Source organism: Trifolium pratense, linkage group LG3 (assembly GCF_020283565.1).
Source record: "Trifolium pratense cultivar HEN17-A07 linkage group LG3, ARS_RC_1.1, whole genome shotgun sequence".
Lineage (NCBI taxonomy): Eukaryota > Viridiplantae > Streptophyta > Magnoliopsida > Fabales > Fabaceae > Trifolium > Trifolium pratense.
In genome coordinates this window covers 43,258,915-43,284,180 of record NC_060061.1, presented here as the reverse complement: position 1 = coordinate 43,284,180, position 25,266 = coordinate 43,258,915, and the positions used below count along the sequence as shown (strand labels likewise).

The 25,266-nt window shown below is 33.3% G+C and overlaps 3 protein-coding genes, 1 long non-coding RNA gene and 1 pseudogene across 5 annotated transcripts; 2 read left to right on the top strand and 3 right to left on the bottom strand.

Moving 5' to 3' along the window:
* Positions 1-1,637: 1,637 nt before the first annotated feature.
* Positions 1,638-7,657, bottom strand: LOC123912924 (zinc transporter 11-like). Of its 2 annotated transcripts, none has more exons than XM_045963519.1 (3): positions 7,089-7,657; positions 5,640-5,689; positions 1,638-2,296 (listed from the first exon to the last, which is right to left on the bottom strand). In XM_045963519.1, exons 1-3 carry the CDS (start codon positions 7,561-7,563, stop codon positions 1,766-1,768), a joined length of 1,056 nt encoding a protein of 351 aa, XP_045819475.1. In that variant the 5' UTR covers positions 7,564-7,657; the 3' UTR covers positions 1,638-1,765. The 2 variants fall into 2 exon arrangements, with proteins under 2 accessions (XP_045819475.1, XP_045819476.1); XM_045963520.1 differs by having other exon boundaries at positions 7,095-7,657.
* A 5,246-nt stretch (positions 7,658-12,903) lies between these two features.
* On the top strand, positions 12,904-17,218 carry LOC123912923 (disease resistance protein RPM1-like). The gene is made up of 2 exons (XM_045963517.1): positions 12,904-15,774; positions 15,861-17,218. The coding sequence occupies exon 1, from the start codon at positions 13,018-13,020 to the stop codon at positions 15,751-15,753; it is 2,736 nt and encodes a 911-aa protein (XP_045819473.1). The 5' UTR covers positions 12,904-13,017; the 3' UTR covers positions 15,754-15,774; positions 15,861-17,218.
* Positions 17,219-17,483: 265 nt separating this feature from the next.
* Positions 17,484-20,697, bottom strand: LOC123912921 (annotated as a pseudogene).
* On the top strand, positions 18,570-20,273 carry LOC123912922. Its single transcript, XR_006811486.1, has 3 exons — positions 18,570-18,817; positions 19,024-19,093; positions 19,952-20,273. It is a non-coding gene; the product is annotated as an uncharacterized LOC123912922 (long non-coding RNA).
* Positions 20,698-21,616: 919 nt separating the features above from the next.
* Positions 21,617-23,751, bottom strand: LOC123912920 (probable purine permease 10). Its single transcript, XM_045963516.1, has 2 exons — positions 23,597-23,751; positions 21,617-22,919 (listed from the first exon to the last, which is right to left on the bottom strand). Exons 1-2 carry the CDS (start codon positions 23,631-23,633, stop codon positions 21,754-21,756), a joined length of 1,203 nt encoding a protein of 400 aa, XP_045819472.1. The 5' UTR covers positions 23,634-23,751; the 3' UTR covers positions 21,617-21,753.
* Positions 23,752-25,266: the final 1,515 nt, after the last annotated feature.

The following is a 25,266-nucleotide window of genomic DNA, read 5'->3' as shown; positions in this document are numbered from 1 at the left end:
ACGAGAATGCCACAAATAAAATTTAGAAGATGATAAATTCAAACGAAAAGATGATAAATCAATAGTGGAAGTAGAAGTTGAGGTTGCGGTATCTGGAACTTTTAGCTCATCCAAAACATAAAGTCCCCCATGTCTACGACCAGTCCCAATCAATCTCCCAGATTGTGTATCCTGCACATAACAATGAGTGGAAGAAAACATAACCGAGTAACCAGAATCACACAATTGACTAACAGAAACAAGACTCAATGTGAGATTAGGAATATAATAAACATCAGAAAGAAACAAATTAGACGTGGACACTGACCCAACTCCTGCTACCGGCATAGGAGTACCATCAGCAGTCATAACTGACATGGATGATTTCGAATTTAAAGATAAAAAAGACTTATGATCATATGACATATGATGTGATGCTCCAGAATCAAGGATCCATATAGAAGAAATACTTGAACAATTAGAAGGGGTCAAACCTTTAATAGGGGAGACAGACGTTGCATGTGGCTGGGTCGCGAGAAATTTTTGGAATTGTTCAGCAAGATCAAACACTCTTAAAGTAGTCTCATGTGAATATACATTATCAATACCAATACCAATAGGGAGAGGAGCGGCCAAAGGAGACACAGCCATACTATCAAACAATCAAGTGAACCAACACAATTACCTCAGCAACCAATTAGACTTCAAATTGCTAAATATTGCAAACAAAATCAAATAAAGGCCAAGACCAAGAGTTCCGTAACCAGCTTTCTAAACAATAATTAATCAAGCGTCTGGACGTAGGCATTGAAAATTTTAGTGTTCTTATTGTAATAAATTATATTATTATTATTGTAATAAATTTAAATATATATATATATATATATATATATATATATATATATATATATATATATATATATATATATATATATAGGGGAGTGATCAAATTACACCAGTGTAACTTTAAAAGTGTTACATCAATTCTAATCCATTGATTTTAATTACATCCTGCGGTTGCAATTTATTAAGTAAATAACTCACGATGTAATTAAAATCAATGGATTAGAATTTGTGTAACACTTTTAAAGTTACACCGGTGTAATTTGATCCCTCTCCATATATATATATATATATATATTATTGTAATAATTTTTTTTTGTTCATCAAATAAAAAAATATTTAAAAAAAAATTCAAAAACCCTACTCTCTCTCCCTCCCATGCAGAGACCGGAAAAAAAAACAAAAAAATAAATCCTTGGTCAATGGCGACAATGAGAGTGTCGCTACTCTCCTTCAATGGTGACATTGGTAATGTTGTTATCCCCTCTGCATTCTGCGGCGCCAGTTTCTGTCACCTGATAGGGATATTACCGGAAAAAAGTTGGGGAGGGGGATATTACGTGAAATTAAAGGGGCGCAGGGGTATAATTTGGGAAAAAAATCCCAAATTTACTATAGCTTTTACGAACTGATTGATTTAAGGTTTGAATTGCGAACAATTGAATGTGCAGCTTGGAACAAAAAAGCATTTGACATAGTCAGAACTTAGATGATTTTGATTATGCAGTTCATAGTTTCAAGTTTCCAACCACAAAGGCAATTAGGTACAATAAATCAATCACATATGATATAAGAAACACACATTGCACAAAATATGGTGCTAGGACTTCAAAACTGATGACATTATTAATTCATAAGTACAGTATAAACAACTAAGAAGTAAAGACTAAGATAATTTATCGTAGAATCAAACTACTATTATGCCTCTTATTTTTTAAGCATCTTAAGTATCCCAAATCATAACAACAGCTATAACTCCTATTCCCAACGACACGGCAAGAAACTTCATATAAGGTGTATCAACCTTTGAATGTCTGTGAGCTACATAACCCTTTGCAAATAGATGGTTTATTGAAACATAGATAAACACACCACAAGCTAAACCCATAGATATAGCAAAAGTCCAATCAGCCACATGACCTTCTGTTGTGGAATCTAATACAATCCCAATGGCGACACCAATTGGACTAGAGATTGCAAAGGCGAAAGCATAGGCTGCAACCGATAGTAGAGGCCGATTAGGAACCATCCGAAGGAGCGCAATCCCCATTGCAATGGCTGCAAATATCTTGTGTAAACAGATTGTCCATAAAGCTTTCCAAGCGTCTGCTTTCGTCTCAGAAACTCCAATAGCTAAACCTTCGAAAACAGAATGAGCGCATAGGGCGATTATGTAGACATAAATAAATATGTATACAGTATCTCCGATTGAAGTACTAGATGCACGATCACGATCATTGGTGTCAGAAGAACCCTGTTAGCATTGAAAACAAAGAAACTGTTGTGAATTCTTTAATAATCACACCAATAATCTTGATGTGTGGAGCAAATCGAATAAGCAATCAAAACGTGGGAATAACAATAATAATCACGAACAAAAGATAAGTAATAAAACTGTAAAGAACACGAAGCAATTGTTTACCCAGTTCAGTCAAACCGACCTACTCTGGGGGAGAGAGCCACTCTCCGTTCCACTATCAATGAAAATCTTGATTACAACGATTCAATACAAAAGAGTTGCAAGAATTAGACTTCAATCCTAATTCTACCCTTTTCCCAAATCTCTTCCCGTGACCAAGAGATTTCAATGATAAGTGATTACAAGATGAAAGAATCAACACCCAAAACCTAGAGATGAACCAAGAGTAACCCTCTTAACCCTAGCCACCGTTTTGGTGAAAGAAACCCTCAAAACTTGTTCTGAAAAAACAGAAAACGTGACCCTTTAAATACCCTGCAGCGATTTCCGCCCGAGGCGCAGCTTTTTCCGCCTGAGGCGTAATTTCGCCTGAAACACCAAAATTTCCGCCTGGGGCGCCAAAACAGAGAGCCCCCTTTTTCCTGCTTCAAATTTCCGCCCGAAACACAGGTTTTTTCGCCCGGGGCGGAAAACAGCAGACTAGTGTTGTTTTTCTTCACGTTTTCAAGGCAATTCCCAACAATCTCCACCTTGCCTTTAAAACGATGGTGATGCCAACTTCCCATCAACCACCGTGCTGCTCTCTCCACTTGTTTACACCACACCCTCTTCGGCCCCCGGAGTCTACCTCTCCGTACTCCCGAAAAATGCTTGCCTCCAATTGCCCTTGGATTTTTAGGACAATACACAAGCTAAACCATACCCTCTTCAAACCCCGGATTGTAGCTTTCCGTACTCTTGAAGATATGCTTGCCTCCAACCAACCTTGGAATTTTTAGGTGGTTTCACAAGCTGCAACCTCAAACTCTCCTTGTGTCCAACTACCTCCAGCAGTCTAGCAAGTTACCAAGCTTGATCACCGTTGCTTCCACACAAGGTCTTCATAGCCATACCACTTTGGTGTACCTCCACCTCAAACTGAGATTCCTCCACCAAAGCCTTGAACCGGTATATCCACCATGTCTTCCACCTTGTAACGTAAAACTTTTCAACTACTCCGAAACACACATCAGGTCATTGTTAGTCTCCAACACTTCCCGGTTTAGTTCCACCACCTAGTAAACTTCATTTCACTAGTACAACTAAAACCAACCAATGTCACTAACAACCAATCGAAGTTTCACAACTTATCCACACCATGAGAATCACAACTAGTAACAAAGTTCAAGAACAATACCTCGCATTGTGTGAAAGAAATTCAACCATACCTTGAACCTTATAAGCTTTCCCGTCGCCAAGATGAACAAACTCCACCTTCAACTAGCTCTAGGGCTTCAAAGTACTCCTTCCTCAAAACACATGTGATCGGAGCATCCAAAGTCCATGACTTCAACTCCATTGATTCCCAACTTCACCACACTAGCACATCCGCATTCTCACAGTAATAAAGTTGTTGTTTCAAACGTAATCCTGAGTATTATTACCACCGCCTCTCCAGGCTGATGTTGAGTATTATTACCACCGCCTCTCCAGGCTGATGTTGAGTATTATTACCACCGCCTCTCCAGGCTGATGTTGAGTATTATTACCACCGCCTCTCCAGGCTGATCAACAAGCTATGAGTGTCAACTGGTGACTATGAGTGCTCCCGCACTCTCATAGCCTTCCTCCTCATCAACGGCAACATGAACTGACGAACTACCACTGCCCCTTCTCTGAGGACAGTCCTTCTTGAAGTGACTCGGTTCTTGACAATGGAAGCATTTGAACTTGCCACCACTATCACCCTTTGGCCTAGACTTGGACCCATATTTCTTCCCCTTTCCTCTACCGTCGTTCTCACTTCTATCCCTCGTCACATTCAGCCCTTCCGCACTATCATCAACCCTCAAGTCTCTCAACTTTGTCAACTCCTTGGTCCTCAAAGCCGATTGAACTTCATCCAATGTGATAGTACCTTCTTTGCCATAAAGCAACGCATCCTTGAGATTTTCAAGTGACTTGGGTAAAGCACACAACAAATGAAAGGCCTTGTCCTCGTCTTCCAAATTCACGTCAATGTTCGCCAAGTCGTCAATGATCTTGTTGAACTCCGAAAGTTGCTCCACCACAGGCTTGTTCTCCACCATTCGAAAGAAAAACAACCGTTCTTTCAAACACTGCTTATGTGCCAAAGACTTCGTCATATACAACGCATCCAGCTTGGTCCACATAGCCGCCGCAGTTTTTTCTTTAGCTACTTCCCTCAACACATTATCTGCGAGGCACAAGATAATGACACTCAAAGCCTTATCATTCATCTCGCTCTTTTCTGCGTTCGAGAGAGTATTTGGCATATTCGATATGCCCAACAATGCTTCAACACACTTTTGTTGTGTTAATATTGCCCGTACCTTCACCTTCCACAAACCGAAGTCATTTTTACCGGTGAACTTCTCAATCTCCCACTTAGAACCCATGATACTTAATTCGTTTGATCCTTTGCCCCACGGTGGGCGCCAATTGTTGTGAATTCTTTAATAATCACACCAATAATCTTGATGTGTGGAGCAAATCGAATAAGCAATCAAAACGTGGGAATAACAATAATAATCACGAACAAAAGATAAGTAATAAAACTGTAAAGAACACGAAGCAATTGTTTACCCAGTTCAGTCAAAACCGACCTACTCTGGGGGAGAGAGCCACTCTCCGTTCCACTATCAATGAAAATCTTGATTACAACGATTCAATACAAAAGAGTTGCAAGAATTAGACTTCAATCCTAATTCTACCCTTTTCCCAAATCTCTTCCCGTGACCAAGAGATTTCAATGATAAGTGATTACAAGATGAAAGAATCAACACCCAAAACCTAGAGATGAACCAAGAGTAACCCTCTTAACCCTAGCCGCCGTTTTGGTGAAAGAAACCCTCAAAACTTGTTCTGAAAAAACAGAAAACGTGACCCTTTAAATACCCTGCAGCGATTTCCGCCCGAGGCGCAGCTTTTTCCGCCTGAGGCGTAATTTCCGCCTGAAACACCAAAATTTCCGCCTGGGGCGCCAAAACAGAGAGCCCCCTTTTTCCTGCTTCAAATTTCCGCCCGAAACACAGGTTTTTTCGCCCGGGGCGGAAAACAGCAGACTAGTGTTGTTTTTCTTCACGTTTTCAAGGCAATTCCCAACAGAAACTACAATTAAAAATGATATCATAAGGATAAAATATTTTTTACTTGTATAAAGCTATAAATATGTAACCTGATATTCGGACTGAGATGTAACACCGTTGCTCCTTCCTTTGTCTGCTCCTGCAATTTGCACCATAAAAAGAAGGTGAACTAAATTTCATAATTGTTGATATCTTGTAATAATTGACGACAAACTTTATACGTGTATTATACTGTAGTATAAATAAATGATGAACTTCGACTAACCGTCGATATGACTTCACTACCGTGACTGCGGAAATTGTTTTACAAAACAAAATCAGAATTCACATGATAAGACTGCAAATATCAGAAATTGGATTTTCTGCAGTCACGTATTCATGAAGACATGAATCTCGACCAATAGATGAAGATCAGATGGTTTATATTTCGAGTTTTATTTCAAAGAAGATTTGACAGAATCTAAGTAATCTGATTTTCATCCAACGATCGAAATGCTGATAATAGATACTTCCAACTGTAAGGACTAGGTCCACAAATATCATGTACAGTACAGCACAAGACTTTGTTGAAAAGTCTAATAATATCAAGTCAACCACTTATCCTTCTAACTAACTCACAAGTCACTATATCACCATAAATATTCATAATGAAATAGAACTACCAATAATTAATATATATTTCCTCATGGTATTCAATTTCAACCTTTTTTATTTTTTTGGTAGAATGCAATTTCAACCTTTATAGTTAAGACTATTGTATACTCAATAATCCTAATTTATTATAATCCAAATCAGCCCCAAACCAACAAAATTATAGCCATAATCATATTGAATTGCATAATAAAAAAAGACCCTATACCATATTCAACATAAACAAAAAACTAGCCTAAAATACTAAAATAGAAACCCCATAATCACTTTTTCCTTACAACACAAACTACTTATTTAAATTGACTTATTTAAATTTATTTACTAAAATGACAACACTTTTTAAACGGCTTGACAGAGCTTATTAAACCACAACTTCTGACGGTTTATTTTCACAAGCTCTCCAATATAGTTTATAAAAACAACTTATATCATATACAAAAGTTTTGCAAAATTATTTGGGAAAATTTATAAAAAGAACATGATAATTTTCATAAGTTTTTTTCAGCTTATTTTCAAAAGTTCTCCGATATAGCTTATGAAAACAGCTCGTAGCATATATAAAAATAATTTATTTTTGTTTTATATATTGTTATAAAATTAGTTTAAGTAAATTATACATACGCGCTTATCATGAAAATCTTATGTTATAAAAATAGCTTAAGTAAACTTCTACATAAGCGCTTATCATAATAAGTGTTTGTGCTATAAGCAGCAAATAAGCTGCTTGTCCAATCAGACTCAATTGTTATAAAATATAGCTTAATACCAAAAGCACTTACTATATAATAAGAGTATAGATTATAAGCACTTAATTAATCAAACAGGGCCAAAGTAACAAACATGATATCCAAAAAAAGTAATAATAATTTAATTTGAAAAGAGCAAACCTTGACCTTCAACGTCAGCAGCACCATGAGGCTTTTCCAAAAGAGAAGAAATAACACAATCAGCAAGCATAGTAATCAAATAACCAGCACAAGCTAACATGAAAGCAAAAGGGTACTCTTTTTTAGTCAAATCACCAAAAGTCTCATTTGCATCACTAAGAAAATGCATCAAAGCAGTTCCTAGAAACACTCCACCAGCAAACTGTGTCCCCAGAATCAAGAACCCTTCATTCCATCTTAACACATAAGGTGAAACACCAGCAATGAAAGTGGCGAAAAAGATCACTATTAAGCACCAAACTTTTGCTAGGATTAATGATTTTGAACGGAGGTTGTGATTGTGAGTGTCTGAGTTGGTGTCTGAGTCGGTATCGGTGTCATCGTCGTCGCTGCTGCCACCGTGAGAATAAACAGAGGAGAAGAAGAGGAGAAGGAGAAGAGAGAATAAGAAGAAAGTTCTAAGAGAGAAAGACATTGCGGCTGAGAAAAAAGAATGTAAGAAAAGTACAAAAACAGATTTTTAAGGAGAGTGTTAAGGTTAAGGTGGTTGGATAAAAAGGGTGCGGTTTAAATAGGATCTTAATGAATCTTTTTTTATTCTAAATATTGGTCATTTTCATTATCAATTTTTTGAAAAAAAATTTAACTTAATTGATAATATTGATATTGTTTAGTTTTTTTATTTTTTAAAGAAGTTAAATTAGACCACTTAAATTTGTATCGGAGAGAATCGAACCTAAAACCTTAAGGAAGAGCACACTCCAAGTCTCAGGTCAATATAATCAGACCAATCCAAGTGGGTTTTCATTAGAGCTGGGTATGCGGGCTAGCCCGCCCCGTTTAACCCGCCCCGCATAAACCCGCATATTAAACGGGGCGAACAAGCCCGTTGGTAAATATAAACGAGTTATAATATTAAGCCCGAGTCCGGTCCGCATAAGCCCGCGGGTTAAACGGTTAACCCGCGGACTATTACCAAAAAAAAATAAAAAATCATTTTTTTCAAAAAATAAACTAAATTAGTAAAATATTGATATAATGAAAGCTTAAAATAATATATTAAAAATATATTATTAATAAATATATTAGTAAAATATTTATTTATATGTTATAACATATAAATTGTAACTAACAAATAAAAATAAATAAAGTTTGTGATATCATTGAGTTTATCTATCTTCTCTTTGTAAGTAATGCAACTAAAATCAAATTCAACCGATTCTTATCGTCATATTTGTACCGTCCATTTTAGTAAGAAAAACTTTCTACATGTACCCAAAAAAACATAAAAAGATTAACAGATTCAACTTAACTAAATCACATCAAGGTAACCAAATTATTCAAAACATAATAGCGGAAAATACCCCCAAGAAAAATAACTACCCATTTGGACATGCATTTTTTAAATACTAGCAAATGTATATAAAGCTAAGACAAAGTAAAAGATAGTGAAAAAGAACAAAAGATTATAAGCAGAAGAACATGTCTGAATCCTGATGTTTTGTGTTGTTGTCTACTTGATTAAAATTGGAGTGTGTTGTTGCTTTTTATAATTAGGGTTTAGACTAAGTTTTTTTTTTTTTTTTTGTGGTTAAAAAAGTTGAATTTGGACATGGATCAAGTTATTTATATTTAATAAATTTTGTAATTAATTATATATAAAAAAGAAGGCGGGCCACGGGCTAACCCGCGAACCCGCGGATTTAACCCGCATAACCCGCGGTTTTAACGGTCCAACCCACACGGGCAAAAATGTAAACGGGCCAAAAAAAATTGGTCTTAAGTCCGTGCGGGCTGCGGGTTAAACGGGTCGGCCTGCGGACCTTGGTCCGTATACCCGGCTCTAGTTTTCATATTGCTTAGTTGAATATTTTTTTTTTTTATTATTTGGATTCGAATTTAAGATATATACTTGTAAAGTTGTCTTTAGGTGGTATGGCATTCGACCCCTTGTCTATAGACCAAAAAAACAAATATGGTGTCTTTTTTTATTTATTATTTTTTTGTATTTTTGAAATGCGAGTAAATTGTAGAAAATAAAAAATATGAGAAATATAGACAAATATATTTGTGTGATTTACTTATAGTGTCTATTTTTATATTCAAACAATAACTTTATAAAAATAAATTCTTAATAATTCAAATTACGGTTAGAAATTAGAATGTTAGATTAATTAACTTTTACTGTTAAATTATGATCAAATTCGAATATTTTAAAGATTTAATTTATATCGATCATAGAGATATATTTATAGGGTCATGCTAATGTATATCTCAATAATATATATTAAATATTTTAAAAATAATAATTATATTGTGAAAATAATAAATTTTAACTTTTAAAAAAATGAAACACAAAAATTGCAATACAAATTTTCTATATTTAATAAGCTAACAAATGCTCTATTATGAGTTTCCGTATATCTTGCAGAAATCTGATTATTAATAATATTATATTTTTCGTTCAAAAACTAACAAATGTTCTAGAATTACATGTTAGTATTTTCTATTAAATAATTTTATGAGTGAATAGAGGGGGTATTGGTGGTTGGGATTTAGGAGAGGACTAGGACCGGGTGAGCTGTTACTGTTTGTGATGTTTGGTGCATTGTGATTGGTTTTTAGCTTTTGTACTACAAACTTATATGGTGAGTTATAATGACATACACAAAGTTGTACTACATTGGCCTCTTGGTGGGTGTGTTAGTTGGTTGCAACTTGCAACTTTGACAAGTTCCAATCCATTTGGAGAGAAAAGTAGTATGTGTGTACTGCAAAACTTACACCCCACATTAATGGTAGACCCTATCCATATTGAGGACTTAGTATTTTTTGTGAAAATTGTATTAATAGTGATCAAAATGAGAGTCAAATTGATCTTGGTTTATAAGCTGAGGAGTTTTGTATTTTTCAACTCAATAGAAAGTGTAAGCGTGGTTATAAGCTATAGATGCTAGGATATGGGCTATTTGGTTTGCAGACCGGCCCATATGGTTGAAATGAATATGGATTGTTCTATTCGCGCCCCTATGGTTTTTCATCTAGGTAGCGAACTCAGTTTGTACCTTACATAGCGAGTCACAATTTTTTACCTAACTCCAACGTCTGTATGCTTCACGTCTCCTATGAATGAAAAATATTATGAAAAAACACGGTTCACAACTTTGAGTGCGAACCCAAGCACAATTCCTTACTTAGAGTGGGAACTCAATTTGCACTTTACCTAGTGAACCTGATAAAAATTTGGCCATCGTCCAATAACATATTTTGATTGACCACTGAAATGGTTGTGACAATTTCGACCAATCTCTCTCTCCAATGGTGCGAAAAGAAATAAACCTCATACACAGTTCAGATTCTAGAACTCGAGCATGTTTTGGAGTAATCGAGATCTAGAATTTAAGTATTATAGAGTAGTACCCTATAAAAATTTCCTATATTACCGGAGGCCTTGAGCCCACCATGCATATTGCCTCTACTCTATATCTCCTTCATTTATGCACCACATTTCATCTCATTTCTTCAAGTTTTCTTCTCTCTATACTCATTCTCTCTACATTCATTCTCTTACTATAATCATTTAAATTTTAAAAGAAACAAATAAAAAAATTATATTCGTAAAAAAAATTGTTGATTATAATATTATAAGTGAAAATTAAATATTTTAAATGTAATTATAAAAAAATTAATATTTTAAATTTAAAAAGAAAAAATATAACAAATCAATTTAATATAATTGTATTTTTTTTTAAAAAAAAATAGGTCGTTTCCGGCGGTTTCTTTCTGCCGCTATTTGTTTTTTGTTTTATATGGTTACCATTTCCACAACATTATCAATAATTGTGCCGCACGATCGGCTACTGCATAACTAGTTTCCACAACATTATTCCAAAATTTGTTGTTTCTTTTGTTTCCAGAAACTCCAAATAAGACAGCAAAAATGGGAAGAATCAACATAGAACAGAAAATGCTTGCTACTTTTGCTGTCATAGAACAGCTTCGGCCTACTGTAGTGCCATGAACACAACTTGCTGCAGCAGCATGCATTGTGTTGACAACACCACTAACAATGTGACTGAACTGCTACCTAACCCAAATCATGTTACTACCTGCACAAGAAAAAAACATAGGGAAACTATCTTCATCGAAAATCACACAAAACGCAGTACTACAGTTAATTCCATGCTCTTAAAGGTGTCGGTAAACAATTGCGACAATTTCTCCATGTGAGATTCTTGATTTTGGGAGGAACTCGAAGCTTCCAAATAAGGTTCTATCATCCCGGAATATAAAATTCACTCGTATCAATTAATTCATTGACACATATGTGGCAAAATCTTCTAACATAATACATTCCATCCTTTTCTAGCTACCTTCCAAACACACCTATTGGCCACTATATCTGTAAACAGTGGGGTATGGAGCATTTTAGCCGCAACTTCATGATCGAAAAATGAATTAATTAAATTTGAATTTTAGCCCTTACAATCAAAATTTGCAACAGTTAACTGGTCTAACTCAGCACCAATGTTGACAGGCCTAGGTATCACGGAACCATCACACAGCCACCTCTCATCCCACAGAGGAATTTGCTCGCTTGAACCAATACACCATCTTCTGCCCTCACGAACAACACATTAAGCATTCCAAATACTTCGCCAAACATAACTCGGCTTATCTAGCTTTAAAGAGTCTAGTAACTAGAGAATCGGGCTCTGATAAATAATAATTTCCATCCTTGCTTACCGAGCACAGCAAGATTAAGTGGTATTAAGAATAGGATTCATTACTGCACATTAAGAAGTGTACATCGTGCAATATTACTTACTACTTAATAATATTGTTTTGTTGTTGATTGTATATATACACATACTATTATATAGGTTTATTTGTGTGTGTTGTTGCAGGACAAGGATCGATGAAAAAGAACCACATGCTGGAAAAACTAATCTTATTTCCAGATGGTATTAAAATAGTATCAAGAAGTTTGCACATATCAAAGTGTGCAATAAAATCTAATTTGTGAACAAGGTTACACATATTAAATATTATTTTGAATTTTGCAAGTTATTTTAAGTTTTAAATTTAAGAGTTCTTAATCTGTAAAGTATATCTCAGTTCTCTTAAAAGCATTACCTCCTTTCACCTTCATGTTATTTTGAAAGTTTATTCCCTCAACGACTCTACGAAATGTATAAATTCATATTTGAGATACCATCAGATATTAAATTTAGACACCTCTCAATGGAGAATCAAACATTGTTCGCCATGTCATGAGAGTCGAGCTCTAGCATTTCTGCTAGACCAACCACACTGGTATACATCTAATAACTTCATTACAATCAAAAAACAATTTCAATCAATTAAACTAAGATTTAAGACCCATTTTGGTCCCTGACAAATTTATGATGGGACAATTCAATCCCTAACAAAAATAAAATCCAAATTAGTCCCTGACATTTTTATATTGAGGACAAATTAGTCCCTGGTTTGTTATAACAGATGGACTAAATGGTCCTGTTAGAAATTTGTGAGGGACAAAAATTGTCCTGTTAGAAATTTGTGAGGAACAAAATGAGTCTTCACTCTTAAACTAATTGTTTTAATTTTTTATTTCAAATTTTGATGTTGACATTCTTTGGAAATAGTCGGTGCCTTAGTGTTTTCTTCCTTTGATGATAGAAGTTGACACACTTTACTGCTTTATTGCTTTATTCCTTTCTTCATATGATGGAAGTTCCACAACACAAGTATCAAGCAAAACATATGATGGAATCAAGCAAAATATATGATGGAAGTTTCACAAAGCAAGCAAAGCATATGATGTAAATTCCACAAAACAAGTATAAAGCAAAACAAACCATGTAGTACGTTTTCATCTCACAAAACAACAATAATCACACAAAACAACAATCAGAGCTCAACTCATATGGCAGAAATTGCACTGTCTTTAGTTATTGATCAACTAATTCCACTGTTAAGGAAAGAAACCAAGCTGGTTAGAGGCATTCACAAGGAGTTTAAAGACATTAAAGATGAACTTGAAAGCATTCAAGCATTCATTAAGGATGCGGATAAAAGAGCTGAAGGAGACAACACCAGTGAAGGAGTCAAAACTTGGGTGAAGCAAGTTAGGGAAGTAGCGTTTCGCATAGAAGATATCATTGATGATTATTTGATTCGGGTGGTACAAGTACAACAGCCTCGTGTTCCTGGTTGTGTAGCTTTACTCCATAAGCTCAAAACTATGATCCCTCGCCGTCAAATAGCATATGAGATTCAAGACATCAAGTCATCTGTTATTGGGATCTCAGAAAGAAGTAAAAGATACGAGTTCCAACGTTCGCTTGAACAAGGATCCAGTAACTCTAGAGGAAGCCGCAATGCCAATTGGAATGACCCTCGATTGGCTGCTCTTTACATTGAGGAAGCTGAAGTTGTGGGCTTTGAAGCACCAAGAAAAACATTGATTGATTGGATGGTAAAGGGAAGGGAAGAACTCACTGTTGTTTCCGTAGTGGGAATGGGAGGGCAAGGAAAAACAACTCTTGCCAAGAAAGTTTTTGATGACAAAGATATTATTGGACACTTTGATTGTCGTGTATGGATCACAGTGTCTCAATCATATAATGCTGAAGGGTTGTTGAGGGACATGCTGCAAAAGTTTTACAAACAACAAGGAGAAGTTCCTCCTCAAAGTATTTATCAAATGGATCGAGCATCATTGATTGACGAAGTCAGAAACTGCTTGCAGCAAAAGAGGTATGTTGTCGTGTTTGATGATGTTTGGGGTTTACATTTTTGGAATGATATTGAATTTGCTGTAATTGATAATAAAAATGGAAGTAAGATATTGATCACAACAAGGAACCAAGATGTTATTGATTCTTGTAAAAGATCTTCCTTCACTGAAGTGCTTCAGTTGGAATCTTTAACACAAGAACAATCCTTGGAGTTGTTCAATAAGAAGGCATTTAGATTCTACTATGGTGGATGCTGTCCAAAGGAACTCAATCATATAGCTTATGAAATTGTTAAAAAATGCAAGGGATTACCATTAGCAATTGTTGCCATTGGTGGTCTTTTGTCTACAAGAGATAAAAATGTGTTTGAGTGGAAGAGATTTAGTGAAAATCTAAGTTTAGAACTAAAGAAAGATAAACATTTATTTGGGATAAGAGATATTTTAGGTTTAAGTTTCAATGATTTACCTTACTATCTCAAATCATGCTTGTTGTATTTCGGAATATATCCAAAAGCATATGAAGTTAACTTAAAGAGAGTGACTCGACAATGGATAGCTGAAGGGTTTGTGAAGGAGGAAAGAGGAAAGACTTTGGAGGAAGTTGCAGAAGAATATTTAAAAGAGTTGATTCATAGAAGCTTGGTGCAAGTATCTTCGCTTAGAATTGATGGTAAAGCTAAATGTTGCCGTATTCATGATCTAATACACAATATGATTCTTGAGAAAATTGAGGATTTAAATTTTTGCAAGCATATTAGTGAAGATGGACAGTCATCCTCAAGTGGAAACACTCGGCGCTTATCAATAATAACCACTTCCGATGATTCATTGGAGTGTATTGAAAGCTCAAATATTCGGTCCCTGTTTTTTCTTACAGAAAACAAAATAAACGATTCACTCGTATACTTTGCCAAAAGAATCCCTAGAAAATATAGGTTGCTGAAGGTTCTTGATTATCAATTTGTTCCATTAGGGAAAGTTCCTGATAAATTGGGAATTTTGAACCACTTGAAGTTTTTAAGCTTAAGGCATACATTTGTAAGTGAAGTCCCAAAATCTATCGGCATGCTCCAGAACCTAGAGACGTTGGACGTAAGGAATACAAGTGTCTTTGTGTTGCCAAAGGAGATTAGCAAGCTTAGAAAGCTAAGACATCTTTTGGGTGAATTGTCTTTAATTAAATTAAAGGATGGTCTTGGAGAGATGACATCCCTAGAAACGTTAGATCGGGTTTTAAGTATACCTAAGGAGGTAATTAAAGAGTTAGGAAGACTGAAGCAGATTAGGGTATTGGTATTGTATGTTCATGCAAAATACGGAAGCATTCTAACTTCCTCACTCAATGAAATGCAACATTTGGAGAAACTATATATTCAATCTCCAAAATATCCTCAAGTTATTGATTTGCATTTGATTTCATCACCAACTATGCTTCAAAAGCTTACACTAATTGTGAGGTTACAAAACTTGCCAGTGTTGATTCCAGAGCTTCAAAATCTAGTTGTGTTGAGGTTGACAAACTCACGGTTAACCAAAGATCCAATGGAATCACTAAAAGGTTTGCAACACTTGTTGATCCTCCATCTACGGTGTGAGGCATATGAAGGTTTAGATTTGCATGCTGAAGCTGGAGGGTTTCAGAAACTAAAGGAATTGTATGTTAGAGATTTATATGCACTGCAAGATATTATTATCGACAAAGGAGCACTTCCTTCTCTGAAAAAGCTGAGTTTATTCGAACTCTTTAGATTGAACCATATACCCACCGGCATCAAACACTTGGAGAAGCTTGAAGCTCTCTATATATCTTATGTTCAATTTTTGGAGCACAATTCTACTGAGGATTGGATCATGGAGCATGTGCCCTTTTTCAGAATTGTTACCAAAAATGGGAAGATTATTGAAAACTCAAGGAGTTAGAAATCAAGCTGGGAAAAAAAGGTGTGTTTTTTCTTCCTAAAACTCATTCTATAGTTACTGTTTTTCTGTTATATATGATATGATGTAACTTTGCTGTGATTTGGTAGGTGTTGGCCAGTTGGGCTTCAAATTCAAGTGCAGTGGCAATTCAGATTCTACATAGTATTGACTACAAACAATTTTAGACTTATTTTCTATCCTCAATAAAATTTATGTTTTTTCTTTCTTTAATCATGGTGTTGGAAATTTCTAAATATTGTTTGTTTTTTTATAATATTTGAGTTGTGTGTATTTAGTTTGTAGTGCCTTGTATGTAATGACATGTTATGAGAGCTTCTTTTTTATAAATACCAAAGATAAAGTACATGAGATACTCTACGTACCAGCTGTTGTGAGATAAGTCAAATAGTTCTTCACCAAAACAAACAAAATTACAAGAAAAACCCAAGCCAAAAAGAACTATCTATTTATACAATCAATGGGTTAACACACACACCACTCATAAAATAAGCAAGAGTTGATCTTCTTAGACAAAAGCCACTTCCAAGAAGCTATAGTTTAACCATTTCAAAAATTTGGATTGGCTCCAAAACTATTGACTTGAAGATCCTCTCATTTCGAGTCCGCCAAAGAAGCCAAACAACCGCATGCCAAATTAAAAGCACTCCGTTTTTTTCCTTGTTTCCCTTTCCTAAAAGGAGTTAGAAAACTAACCAACAAGGAAGAAATGGCCTCCGGCAAAACCATGGTTAAACCAAACCAACGATACACCATACCCCAAACCTCCCTCGCTACCGGACAAGTGACAAATAAATGATTCTCCGATTCAATAGCCCCTCCACACCCCACGCACAAGGTTGCCTCCCCGGTTGGAATTACACCGCGATACGCTAAATTAGTTCTAGTAGGAAACCTTCTGAAGTTTTGAGAAGACTTTGCCAAGAAAAAACTATAACCTTTGATGGTGCCCAACACCTTCAAATTTGTACGATAACACGAATCGGAGCCAAAACCATGGAAGCAGAGGAAGGATGAAATTTTTGATAAAGAAAAGAGTAGTTAGAACTAACCGTATAAACTCCTCATTGACATGAGACCAAGAATCATCCTCCTTTGTGATTAAAATCGGTTCAATTAACGCCAAAAATTCCCTATACAACTCCTCCCATGTGAAGCTTCATGTTGATTTTCTAGCTTTATAAGAGCTTCATGTTCAAGAATTGTGAGTGTTGTTGATTTTCTAGCTTATTGTTCAAACATTTTATATGGGTTTTTTTTGTGTTTTTATATTGCTGAATTACGTATTAAAAAAATAGTGATTTTGATGTAAAATAATTTAGAGATTAGTTTTTATAGATTTTTTAGAAAAGTTGAATTTAATTTGTATTTGTTTATTATAATAAAAATCACTTTTTTTAAATAAAATAATCTTTATGGATACAACTTATAAAAGTGATTTTTTTTAATTAAAAATAATTTTCTTCTTTTAACATTTCTTTTCTCTCTCCTCTAAAAAAATCTATTATTTTATAAGCTACTCTTAATAGCTTATCATTTTTAGCTGTTTTCTGGTTATTTTTAGCTTCTGATTATTTTAAAAATTTGTAACAAACATATACAAAACAATTAAAAGTGATTTTTTCTCTAAAATAAGCTATAACAAACAGGCTTTATTTGAATGTTTATTTGGAGAATACTCCAATTCTCTTTTTTGTTAAAAAGTCTCACATGTGAGTTGGCCTATTAAGAAGTATCGCATCGGATGTGAGTTGACCTAAACAAGGGTTTATAAGTAAGAGACAATCATCACCTTAATTACAAACTAGTAGTTTTGTAGGGATGAGTTAGACCCAACATTCGTTCCTAAGACTTTACTCATATTATTCATAGGTATATAGGTATATGACTCTTTTTATAGAGCTACAAAAGTAATAAACTTCAAAAATTTTGGAAAAAATACATTTACCACCATAAATATTTTCTTAGGTATAATTTTTTTGCGGTATCAATGGAATCTCATCATCCATGTCGTTGCTCTCATCCAAATATTGTTGATATACATAAGATATGAATCTCCAAATAGCTAGTACCATTGTTACAACCTTGATCCCATGCATTTTGTCTTGATAAAACAGGCATACCCAAAACACTTATAGCATTAGAAAATAATGAAGAAACCTCAAAAATCAACCCAACACAACCAATACTAAAAACTAATTGTTGATATATTATCATATCCATGACACTTTTAAAATTTTCCCTTTTCACAACTTTCTTGAAAGCTAATTGTGTAAGAGAAAGTATTAATCCAACTCCCGAAGATGCGGCTAAAGTGCATATGAATCCAATTGCATACATTTTATTGGAAACTTTTGTTGAATTGTATGACTCATTTTGGAACACAAAGGAGGATGAAATTGTAACAAGAACTAATGAGTTTATTATACAAAATGTGAGTTTTAGTGAATTTAGAAAATATGAGAATAAAGCATTGAAACCTAATTGAGATGAGCCAATTAGTGTAAAAGTAGAGCCATGGAGGCACATTAGCCCATCTGAAAATAAGTAACAAGTTAATGCCATAATTAGGCCAAGTAAGACATAGACAAAAGCTAGAATGAAAATGGATGGTTGAATTTGGACCAATAATGTCATTATTTTTTTATTTATTTTTGTCAAGTAGCCTAGTGGTTATAAATTTCATCCTTAAGGTGAATAAGTAGGGTATCTGGAGTTCGAACCCCGATCCCTGCATATATAATGAAACGCACCATTTCATTTTTCTATATAAAAAAAAAAAAAACCCATCACAAATATAATAATAACCCACCGAATCCCACCGCCATTACTTCTCTCACGTGTCCATTCCTTGGTTTTTAACTCTCAGCTTCATCATTCATCTCTATATCCAATTTCATTCTTCTTTCTCTCAAATTATCAAATTTCTCTCTTTAAACCATCCACTCTTGGGGTCAATTCCTCATGTAAGCAAAGTTATGTCTTAGTCTACAAGTGCTCTTTGGGTATGATTTTGGAGTTAAGAGTTATTCTCTATGATTTTGAGGTAAAACTTTATGAATTCATGAAATTTAGAGATCATATCTTAGATGAGTAGTGGAACTAGTATAGAGAGTAAAATCTTAGATTTTCATGAGTCTCTTTAAACTCTAACTCTAACAAAATTGGGGGTTTTGTCTAATTCTTTTATCTATTGGTACTGTGATCCTAAATAAGTTTTCACAAAAGCTGAAATTGTTGTATGATGTTCAGATTCGATGAAAATTGCTCCGGTGGGCATTCCGGAAGGCATTGCTAGGAACGGAGTTGATTTGTCATAGTTGTGAGTTGATGATGATCATTACTACTTATTTTAACTACTATTATCAATTTTATGTTACTTATTTTCTATGTTAAAGTATTTATAAAATTGGGGAACACACCCTTTGAACATTTTCTCGTCATTGTTATATAATTTCCAAGTCATCAAATTTAACTATACTCTATTTGGACTTACCCATGACTTGTTGAACAAATGAATTGAAAATGAGGTTTGATTGTGGTATTTTTAGATAAATTTCAATATCTTGTGAAACGTGGATTTTGATAAATATGTTTTGATAATAATGATTTCGATCAAGTAACCGATAACGAGGATAATGGTCTAGGTGCACTTAGTTATATAATATCGAGTAGAAAAGGGCTATCCGTTAGATGGAGCCGCCCCTAAGTGAAAAGGCCACTCTTAGGAGGAAAGGGCTATCAACGAGATGGAGCCGTCTCTCGATTCTCTCGTAACGAATTGGCTATCAACGAGCTGTATACCCCCTAATTAAAGATGAGGATGCGTTTCCGTAATCGAGGAGGAAAGGGCTATCCGTTAGATGGAGCCGCCCCTAAGTGAAAGGCCACTCTTAGGAGGAAAGGGCTATCAACGAGATGGAGCCGTCTCTCAATTCTCTCGAAATGACTTCTTTTTATTTGATTGGATTTCTATATTTTTCTTATTTAAATTTCAAACTCTATAATGATTTGAATCGAGTATTATTTATATTACATAGTTACTACTTTACAAGAATTGTTACAAGCTTTCTAAAAATCAAATGCTCGTGCCTTTGTGTGTTTCCCATCTAGTTGGTAGTGGTTGTTATCTCTCACTAAGTCCTTGTGACTTACCCCTTCATCTTCTATTTTTTTTCAGATTCAAAGTCAGCTGAGTAGGGGTTTCTAGCAGATATTGAGAGTCGTCGGTGTCATTCTTTTGGTAGGCTTCCTTGATGAAATGTTATTTTGTATATGCATATTTTGAGTTGGTTGAGTATCTGCAGCTATTTGAGTCTAGGAATATATTTATTTTGTGATGTATAAATTTTAAATGTATCATTTCGAAACTCTGGCCGAGGATGTATTCTATAAAACAGGTTTTATTTTGATTTTTGGAAACGTTGAAAATACAGAGGATATTCTGTCGAAATTTCAGTAAATATTATTTTGAAGGAATGGTCAATTTGGAAATTTGTTGATTATCGTTTGATAAATTTTTGTCCTTAGGCTTGCCGGACTAGTATTAGTTCGTGCGCCGGTCACGAATCGAATTTGGGTCGTGACATATAATACAATGTCCCTATCAACTGAGCTAAGCTCACAGGGACATAATTTTATTATTTTTATTTGGGGTAAGTTTTCTTTTTGGATGATGAGATGAAAAAATAATAAGGTAGTAGAATTGGGAAACCAACTAGTTTTATTATTGTTACCTCTGCTGTCATTACAAATAGAGTGGCATCTCTTTCCCGTGCCATATTCCAGCCTGTTTCTTGTGAGCCAATTGGAGAAAGCTTACATGGAGTTCCATTTCTTCCTACTTGAAGATTGTAAAAAACAAAAACTATATATTTGGATCTCTACAGTTTGTTAAAATTGTAACTTTTGAATTATTATTTATATTATATATTTGGTGATGTGAAAAATAATCTTTTTGTGTGTTTTGCCAAATCATCACTTTTCATGCCAACTCATTAAAAAATGCGATATGTTATTTTTTTTTGTGCAAAAATGGAGATAGTGAAATAACTGCAATAAATATTAAAATAATTAAGAAGACCAAAATTTTGAATTTTTAAAAGAGAGACTAATTTCGTGAGAATGGTAAACTATGAGGATCAAACATATTTGAAACCAATAAGAGAAAAAAAAATCCACTTTCTCTGCTTTTTCTTTGTACATATTTAAGGGTCATGCTAAACATATGGACCCCATATTCTCTCTTCAACTTCTTTCTTTATTTGGTTGATGCCAAACACACCACAAGTTCCCTGTCTTTGTTAATTTCTTTTAAAATATGTATAAAAATTCACACTTGTCGTGTTGCTATTGGACAATATAGTAAAAACAAATGTTGTTCTTTTGTAAGTTTTACACGACTGAATTTTCAGAATTTCTAGCAATTCTCAAATTGAAATAATCAAAATTATTAACAATCAAATAAAAATATCATTTCCTAAAAGAATGTAACATTGACCAAGTGCTCTTTAATTTTATTTTTGAGAATTTTAAAAAAAAAATGCTTAACTTGTGACGATTAATAACGGATATTGCATGCAACAATGATTAATGAAGTTGAAATATTAGAGAAGTACTCTATCTTGAAAGAAAATAGAAAAATAATATAAACAAAAACTAAAATACTTAGAAAATATTTTCAAAACATATACTTTATTTATTCATTTTATGAATATTTTTTTTCACCACCAGTATCCAGTCCACTGAACCACCTAATCTGATTCGAGAGTCAGTTTTGATATCAAGTCGTTTCAGTCTCTCCCGATCGCAGTTGCGGGAATCATTTTATTGAATTTCAAATTGCTTTCAAGATAACAAGATCTATACATTGTATTAATAGCAAACCAACATAATACATCATAACTTTAATATACCAATCATTAAGCATATATAATAAAACTTAAAATCACCTTCCCTATCTTAACATGTATAACTAATTAATCAACTCCTTATATTAACCTCTTCTAAAGGTAAAGAAACTTTGGTAACATTAAGAGTAGTGTTTCTATTTTCTCTTTTGTTGTTACTCTCATCTAAATATTGTTGATACACATATGATATAAATCCCCAAACAGCTAGTACCATAGATATAGCCTTAATCCCATCCATTTTTTCATGAAAGAATGCCACAGCTAACATAGGAACAACAGGCAAACCTAAAACACTTATAGCATTAGAAAATAATGAAGAAATTTCAAAAATAAGTCCAACACTACCAATATTAAAAACTTGCCAAGTTATAGCTATGAAACTAAGATCAAGAACATAAGAAGCTTTCCCTATTTCAAACTCTTCCATTTCTTTCTTTATACCATTCCATTCTCCACTTGCAAAAAGTCCTATTAGTGTAGCAAGAGTAGCTACAAGTGATTGATAAATTATCATATCCATAATAGCTTTAAAATTTTCTCTTTTTATAACTTTCTTGAAAGCTAATTGTGTAAGGGAAAGTACTAATCCATATCCTGCAGATGCACCTAAAGTGCATATGAAACCAATGACATAGTTTTTCTTAGAAACATTTGTGGAATTTGATGAGTCATTTTGGAAGACAAGGAGGGAAGAAGAAATTGTTAGAAGGACTAATGAGTTTATTATGTAAGGTGTGAATTTGAGTGAGTTTAGGAAAAATGCAAATAAAGCATTAAATCCTAATTGAGATGAACAAATTAATGTGAAAGTAGAGACAGGTAGGTACATTAGCCCAACTGAAAATAAGTAACAAATTAATGCAAGAATTAGGCCAATTGAGACATAGACAAAAGCTAGCATGAAAATGGATGGTTGATTTGATTTTGGATCAATAATGTTATTATTATTTTTTTTAGTGAGTTTTTTGGTTGATGAGATGAAAAAATAATAAGGTAGTAGAATTGGAAAACCAGCTAGTTGAATAACTGTTGCCATCCATTTACTTTTTCCTCCTTTTTCATAGTACAATCTTCCAAGAAGTGTTGCTGATGATTGGCCTACTAAGACAAGTGTAGCATAAAAGGCTAACTTGAAATAGTATCTTGTTTTCTTATTGATTATAGTTGAATCATTCATTATTTGATCTTCTAAGATATTTTTCTCTAATGAAAATGTTTCTTTGGCTTCATTTGTATCTACAAAACTCATAGAAGTGGATTAATAAATCAACTTAGAAGATATATATATCATTGATATTGAACAAATCACATCATGTACTTCTAATTTGGTTTCGAAATACTTGGTCGTGTTTGGTTTTAGAAAACGTTTATTTATATATTATTTTTTTTTCAATTATTTTAATACTTACAAAAATTGATGACAAGGGACAATTTTAAATTTAAAAATAAAAATATTAAACGTTTTCTGAAACCAAACACGCCATTATTTTTCATTTTGTATATTTTATTTTCCATATTATTATTTACAAGAAAATACATAGGTGCTCCGGTTATTCCTATGTGCATATGAAACAATATGTCAATATAGGTTGCATCTAACGATATATACTATGGTGACAACAAATTAGAAGAAGCTTTTATATGGTTCATGATTGTGTTTTGCTAGTTGTTTTTGTTTGGACTTTGTTGGCACTTTGTTTATGTCGAGCTCATGAGTTGTTTCTTAGCTTATAATAATCATGGCCAAACAATACGGTTCTAGTGAATATGGTAACAAAATATTATAACAAGTGCAACAAAATAAAGATAAGAAATAATTAATTTTTTTTATTTTGAGACATACATGTTTCATAAATAATTAATAGTGTTCTTTGTGTTTAAGAAAATAGAAGATGAAAGTTTGAGTGACATACCTATTTTGTGAAGTTGAAGTTCTTGAACTTCTCCCATGTAGAAGGTGAAATAAATAACTTTAAGAAAATGAAAGAAAGTGAGAGAATTAAGAAAGGGGAGGTGTAGCCTTGTTATTTAAGAGGAGAAAAATGCAATTGATGCACATAGAAACATCAAATCAAAGTGGTCCATATGAGTCTCATTCTTAGTCCCTACTAATTGCAAGTTGGAATCCAATTTTTAAGTGGTGCCATTAAATGGTATATTTATCTCTTTAATTGTAAGATAATATTTTACTATATCATCCCATAAAAACAGTAAAAACATTGAATTTATAGAAAATCAATTTGTTCATGTGGTAAACATTTTGAGTCTTTTGAGTAGATGGTCAGAAGTTCGATTTTTTATTCTTGCATATGGAAAAAATTTAGTTAAAGGGGAGAACCCGTCTTGTTTACCTTTGATTCCCCGACTCTTGCGTAGTTTTTTTTTTCAAATATGAGAGTATATCTAAATATTATACCCAAATAATACTCAAGACGTCCTCTCTAATTTCTTGACCTCGCGCACTTGAGTATTTTAATGTATTTAAAGTTTACTAAGCCACTAAGTTTTGTTTAGTGGTGAGAGGTTTGGATAGTATGATATAGGTTCTGGATTCGATCTCAGCTCATTGTAAAAAAAAAAAAAGTTTATTATAAAATATATACAACCGTCTTATTTTTTAAAATGTTTATAAGTTGATTTTTTTTCACTTTTGAAAAAAAAAAGTGCTTATTATCACATTTTACTAAGCAAATAAAATATAAAATAAAGAAATATATTTTTATTTTCTTTTCAATATTTTTAATTTATAAATATATTTATTTATCAAAGATTGATTTTAAATTTAAATGACAATTTTGTTAATATATTTTCAAAAAAAAGTTTGAATAAATAGAGTGTTCATATTGTCTATCTCTTAATAAATGCTCTTGTTTTTTTTGATAAAGGAATAGATCCGCAATCCAACAACATACAAAAAAATAAAAATAACCCCAATCCAACATAAATATATAGTGTACATGTAATCTGTTTTTAGAGAATTTAGTTGACTGTAACCAAAAAAAGATAATCTAGTTGACTATTTTAGTTGAATTTCTCCCTTCAACTATATTTTTTTAGGGTCCGTTTGTTGCGGATTAAAAAGAATACATATGATCTTAATTAAATGATTTAAGTTAAATTTCATTAATCTATTTAAATCAATATAATGTTGATAGTCGAAAATTGTACTTTATAATATATACGAGATCAAAATATATACAAAAAATATTCCCAAAAAACACAAAATATACACAAAAAATCAAGCATAATATTCTTATAAAAAAAAATCAAGCATAATATTAAATTAAAAAAAAATTGGAAATTTCTGAGTTCAAAAATGCCAATTTAATTGCAATTTTCATTTACCTAATATAATTAATGGTAGATCCTGTTAACACAAAAATTGTTTGAAAAAATCAGTGTTGCAGCAATAGTTGTATATTTTTTTATTTTTTTGACACAGCAATAGTTGTATATTTTAAACAATATAAAGTGTGATGAATATATATGAAACAAATTCTAGCATATACTTATTAAGGATAGACGTAGTTTGGATGAAAACAAAATTCTTTGTTTTGATGAGATTGAAAAGGACAATTTTTTG